At 40.0% G+C, this 6632-nt stretch overlaps 1 protein-coding gene across 1 annotated transcript in view; it reads right to left on the bottom strand.

Moving 5' to 3' along the window:
• Positions 1–1755: 1755 nt before the first annotated feature.
• The window catches only part of GPR158 (G protein-coupled receptor 158), a 449562-nt gene continuing 444685 nt past the window's right edge, over positions 1756–6632 (bottom strand). The window contains exon 11 of the mRNA XM_078075255.1: positions 1756–6190. Within this exon, the coding sequence (XP_077931381.1) occupies positions 4715–6190 (1476 nt within the window). The 3' untranslated portion in view covers positions 1756–4714. The remainder of the gene's footprint in view (positions 6191–6632) is intronic.

Below are 6632 nucleotides of genomic sequence, written 5' to 3'. Positions count from 1 at the left end.
TTCTATATTTATCCTTCATTTTCCATTTTCATTTGATCAGTTTTATTTCTGACAAAGTACTATTTTCACATCACAGAGGAAGAGAGGGAAGTTAAAAACCAATTCATACATTTCATCATCTGTCTTCTAACCAGTTAATATTGAATTAGAACATACAATGTGCTTGGACTTTGTGTACGTTCCAAGAAACAAGTATTTAAAGAGAAAGTAACCAAAATTAGAAAGATATTATTTCTGCCTTTTAACTATTCAGGGGAAAAAGAATGGAATATGCTGAAATAATAAAGAAAATCTTAACCAACTTGCATTGTTTTAAACAATAGATTTACATTATTACTCGTGTGGTAAAGACCATTTCTGATGGAATTATTTCCCTTAGGTATTTTTTACCAGAAAGTTCTAAATTTAGAACAAAGAAATAATGCCTAGCACTATGCATATGTATGAAAATAACACAGCCATCAGCTAAGTGAGTCCCACAAACACTTGAGAAGACCATCTTATCACACAAGAAAGAACAGTAGATTTGACTTCCATGACTTGTTAATTGCCAGTTGCTTTTGTCTTAGCCCTTTAGGGTCAAAGAACTCAAACCACTGATTCTATGTATAAGTACCAAGAATACGTAGAATATAGGACACACATGGTGTGAAGAGATGGGGAAGGGCGTTCCTAGTGATTTGGTTACAGGAAAGGTGAATGCAGGGAGAAGGGGCATCCAGCTCCCTTTTCTGCCCCTTGCCTCATTTGCTTCTCTGGCTTCAGAGAGCTGTCCACTCCCATACGGGAAGTTAAGACCATACTACAGCAAGCCCTTTGCTCTTTTCCCAGCCTAGTTAATATCAAGGTTTCTCATAGCATGAATTTGGTATTCTTTTCCACAGCTTTTCTCATGAGCAGGTGATATGAGGTCTACAGATTTTCAGAGAGGGTTTTTAAAATTTTTGAAACTATTCAAAATGTCAATAAACTTAGAAGGAGCATTTATATTTGATACAGTTATCTATGACTCTGATTTTCTGACCTCATATAATGTAAACGAAACTCATCTGGAGATGCTAGTTTGATAAAATAACCAATAATTTTTTCCTCTCCTTCTTAGGCCCTAACCTTCCCTTCCCTTGACTCTTGTCTTCTAACTGTCTTCTCTGGTCTTCTAACTAATGTAGCTGCTTGAAGTCTCTTCCCACTTCAGTCCATCCCTGGGCTGCCGCCCAAATGATCCTTCTACTCCATGACTTGATTATGATCCAGTTTACCGCTTTTTGATATAACTACTTTTCCGGCCTTACACCTTTTCCCATTCATAACTTATGCCTTTGCAGAATTTCAGCCTTGGGAACTTGCCCTCTCTCTTAAGCCTCCCCTGACTCCATGAATTTGTCAGGCTCTCCTCTGTAATACTACAGCGGTGGACTGGATACTGGATATTGGAGTTCTTGTTCATCTAAAGATCATCATCATTGCTTAGCAAATTGCCTATGTGTGTTCAGTAAATTAAAAAAGGTAACTGAATTACTTCCCATTTGGGCAGAGCTTTCTTAAATCAAAATCACTAGCCCTAACAGGTTTTATTGGCTCCAAATGATGACTTGGATGTTTGAGGCCACTTGCGGCTAATCACGTATTTCTGTAGATAGGCATAAGAGGATGTATGTGCATAAGTGTACCAAGGCCAAAGATATATGAGATTCCCTCTAAAGTTGGCTAGGTGAAATAAATTTGATTTTTGATAAATACACAAATCACCATAAATCACTTTCATATAAATATGTTTTATTGCAGAGAAGTTATAATTATTTACATGCTGTAACACATCACAACATAAATTTACCAAATATTTTTCATGGTGGGATGCTGTAGGTTTCAGATAATAGTTTCAGAAGAACCACAGATTAAGTGAAGAGACTTACAGCTTTATTGACTCTACAACTCTCGGTTGCTAAATGCTAGAAGTCAAAAGGCAGTGTTTCTCAGTCCTACCTGTCACCACTTGCATGCAGAAACCTAGGAAGCAAATACAAGAGAACTGTCGAGTTTCAAATCCATATTGCCACCAAAGTTTACAATGGGCTGAGTTATAATTTATGTCGTAAAGCATTTAATTCTTGCATAAAATATACAGTTCTATTAAGATTGGTATAAATCTACTTATTTATAAACCCTGGCTTAAAAACAAGGACAGGATGCAGCCTGCACATGCATTGAGAAGGACAACCTAGCAAATGTTTGTGACCTTAACAGTGTTGATTCACTTTCTTATTGTTATCTATCTAGGAAAATAACCTCAAGAATTGTAGATTTAAACTTCTCTTGGTGATAAGTAATGGCAATGAAACTCTAGGAAAGACCCGAGGCACTCTCACTGATTTATGCTGGTGGAGAAAATCTATGGACTGTAGAATGTCACTAAGGTATAATTTGGCAAGTCTTCTTTAAGCCACATCTCTAGCAGGATCATCCTGAAGTGCAATAAAAAGTCACCGATGCTTGAACTGCTTATTTCTTAAAAAGTGAATAAAGTGCTAACAGACCTTGAACATAAATGAAACAAATAGGTGGGCCTGGAAATTCCAAACCAAGTTCAATATAAATATGCCTTAAAGTTGTGTTCTAAGGTTAACAAATGGAGAGGCCTTGACTGAAAAGGAAGAAAAGAAGGAAGTAAATGAAGGAAATACAGAAAAATAGAATTTCTATATCTCTTCACACCTACCCCACCAACCTGAGTAATGCACAAAGCAAGCGAATGGGTGAGGAAGATGGATGCACAGCTTTGCAAAATGGTGACGTGCTCACTTACTCCTGAATACAAACCGTTGAGAAAATTTTGATGAATAAGGAGAAGTCCTAGTTTTTAGTTTCCACCGAGAATGGTATTTTCTCAGAACAGCCCCGTATCTACCTTCTGATTCTCTTTTCTTATCTTTTATCTTCCTAGCATGTTCTCCTTGCTGCTCATGAAATGAAAAGCCATTAGTTAGGCTGGAAATGTCCTGGCCAAAGAAGACGTTGATCCTTCACTGTGTCTAGCACGAGAGAAAGGGAAGTCTGCATTTTATTCTTAAGCGATTCATCTTTAAATAAAATGAGACTGAGCTTTGGAATGGAATCTCTTTGCATGATCACATCAGTAGGGCTAAGTCAGCAAAGTCAGCAGCTTAGGATTCTCATGCCAAGTGATCAGGGTGGAAGGCAGTACGATTTACAAATTTTGCTCTGGGGGCTGTTTTGCTTTGCAAATAAACCTTGCATTTTCTATTTTGAGCTGGGTGGCTCACAGTGGCAATTTGCAGGACTTGTAAGTTTTCCAGTGCTTGGGAGAAGGAAGAGCCCACACCACCTTATAGGCTTTGACTATATCAGGTTATAAACCTCTTTGGGATTTAAGCCCAGCAAGTGTTACCCCTAGCTGAAGCAATGAATAAGAGCTTATGAGAATAAGTAGTTTAAGGTAATTTAAAATATATATTCAGTATGCATAATAAAAATATATCCATACAATGATCTTGATGCTATCATAATTTTTCTCTTTAAAAAAATACTCCCTTAAAAGTGCTATCAGTAGCTCCCTTCCTGTCTGTGTTTTGAAAGGCAAATTCCCTGGCTCTGCAATACTGTGGCAATTCTCATGTCGTTCCTAGAGTCTTCCCTTTTCAGTGGTAATAACATGCGCAGTGTGTTTTTCGCACTCTTAAGCTTCTTCCTGGCGAAATGCTGCTAAGTATGAAATACTGAAAGAGTTAAAAGGGACAATAAATTGGAATGAAGGTGTTACCTGTCTCTGACTCTGAACAAACAATAGGTAAGTTGTCCTTTATTGAGACATATGACTAAGTAGGACCGCTCGATCTCTGAGTCCTAACAAGAAGTGCAAAACAAGTAACTCAACTTGTATAAAAAACCCTGATTAAGACAGTATAACAAACCATGATGTGAAACAATAGAGTCAAATCCAAATTCACAATATATAAACCACAGCCAAAACTAAAAGATTTTATCATAACGGTTATGGCTTCCCAAGCCAGAGAAAGCTTATTGTACTTCAAGGATCAACTAAAGTTGATAAATAGCAGGTATTCTGTAACTTGCAATAACAACTGAGTAGATGCGGATTGCATAAATGTGTTGTGTCACGTAATATCAAAGTTATTTGCAAAAATTATACAATCTGGAATGCTTGAATATGAGACACAACAATGTACTGAAACATACATTTATAAGAAAATGAGAGCAATCATTAATATAAAAGGTATTTTTGGGATGCATTAAGTTAGCAGTGCTATCAAGGTTAAATAGGTAAAGTAAGTTCAGTTAGCTACTTAGAATTTCGGTCATATAGATCTATACCTTCTTCTTTGCAAAATCTCATACCTCTTCTGTGTCTTCTGGTTGGCCTTGCTTAGGATCTTCAAAGTGCCATGGGTAAATACTGATCAGGGGCAGACAGTGAGGGCGACTCCCGCTAACCATGCTGAAATGTAAGGATTCTCCTCGTGTTCCCAGGGGAAAGACTTCCCCTGGCCAGTCTAATTCTTCCACTTTGCTGTTGCTCTGCCGTCCCGGTCTTCTTCCACCTGTGCCTTTCACATTTCCCTCAACTGACAAACACTCCTTGGGAATTTTTGATCCTTTCATCTTCTGTCGAATTAAGGGTTTCTTCCTTCTCCTTTTCTTTCTGGGGATGCTACACTTTAAAAGTATCCCACACCTCTTATTTCCGAGGCCCTGCCATCTTATTTGCACTTAGAGTGCAAGAGGCAGGTAAAGCTACACTTCTTTCAGCATTTGGTTGATTTGGGGTCTCAAACTCCCAAGGACACACCTCAGCTCGTGATGTTAAAGGCTGCTGAAAGTTATTACTTGAGTTACAGCGGCCGGGCGCATTTTCCTCAGGGGAAGATGTCTTTTTATTCTGGTCTCCTGTTGGTTTGAGATTTTCATTCTCGATTTTTGATGCTACAACTTTGGGGGGCAGTTCTTCATATTGCCCAGCACACACACTGGCTGCATAATGCTGACCGCCATTCTCATCTTTGGCTCTCCCTGGGGGAACCTGAGTCTTGGAAATCAAAGGCTTCTCATCTTCAAAACCAGGCTGACCTTGGCTCTCCCAAGGGCATACCTCAGCCTTGTCTATGCTCTTCTGATTGGTTTGCTGATACAGTTCAGCTGCCTTGGGCTTCTGATGAGATTTCTCCTTTAAGGAAAAAGTTGGGTTTTTCTGCATTTCAGAAGCTGCAATAGATACGTGTTTTTGAACTTTTGATTCTGAAGGCACGGGACCAGGGGCCAGGTCATAAATCTCCCAAGGGCACACTTCCCCTATGTCAAAGTTGTTCTTCATCTGGGTGGTGCCTGGGCTCATGTCAGAATTGGCAGTGGGCGGGTTGACCCTTTGTTGCTTCATAATCCCAGATTTCTGAGGTTTTCTTGGCTCCTCCACATGATTGGAGTTTTGGGGGGCAGAATCTTTAGTCTCTGTGTTATCTGAATTTGAGTATTTTCTGTTTGTTTCTTTATCTTTTGGCAGAGGTTTCTGGGATTTAGCACGATCTTCCATGCCTGATGTTTGGGTTTTCCCAGCTAATCCAAGAGTCTTCTCCTTGGCACTTGCTATGACACTGAGAGACTTTTGCAACATGGATGTTCGGGGGTGGCCCGGCTTCTTCTCTGAGCTGAGATTGTGAGCGCTTGCTGACTTACACACCAAAGGCACAGACTCTGTGGACTCGGCCTCACTGTTTTCTTTCAGTTTTTGTGTTAGTTTTTTACTTGACAGAGACTCCAGTGTGGAATGTTCTGTAGACTCCTCTTCTTGGCTTTCCACTGGTAAACTGTTGGACTCTTCCGTGTGCTCCCTCACATGATCGTAAGTGCTGTGCGATTTCTTTAGGGAGAAGACTCGGTTTTTCAGGGACTCCTCTTTGGGCTTCCCAGTGTTACCTGAAGACTCTTGTGGGTTCTTCCTGGCCAAGGTAGTGCTTTTGGCTGTGCTGTGGTCTGTGACTTCCTTGTCCTCTTTGGAACACTGCCTGCTGACCGTCTCTGGGATCTCAGTTATACGCCTCATGATCGAACGGCCTAAGCCCTTCTTGGAGCACCGCTTTTTCTGGAGGTGGGGGTTATTTGTAATCATCTTCTTCCTTTTATATATTTCCAACTGGGCATAGAGTTTCTTCAGCTCATCCTGCCAGAAGAAGAGCAAATTCACAGAGATGTGGAACTTAGTGGTTCAGCCAGATACTATTACTAAATGTGACCTGAAGTCAGTAAGCTCGAGCTCTTTAGGGAAACTGCCCTACAGCTTTTCACACCATGTGTGCTCATCAACCTTCTCCTCATTCTTACTTTTCTGACAAATTCTGTTACACATAGAGTTTGAACTTTAAGACATGAACACATGCATCCTGCACTGGTTTCATGGAGTGAGCCCTTTGGACTTACAATTTGTGTGGGCCGGACTCGACCTGGACAATAACAAAACACAGCATATTGTCCACTGACAAACCATATCCCTAAACCATATTGGAAGCATCATGTAGCCATTGATAAAATTACCCCTAATGTTGGGTTAGGTTTAGGGGACAGGAGACTATCAATTACTAAAAGCAGCTTCTTAGTCCAAATGC

Source organism: Halichoerus grypus, chromosome 6 (genome assembly GCF_964656455.1).
Source record: "Halichoerus grypus chromosome 6, mHalGry1.hap1.1, whole genome shotgun sequence".
Lineage (NCBI taxonomy): Eukaryota > Metazoa > Chordata > Mammalia > Carnivora > Phocidae > Halichoerus > Halichoerus grypus.
Note: the sequence above shows the minus strand (reverse complement) of the source record. Positions and strands in the feature narration are given on the sequence as shown.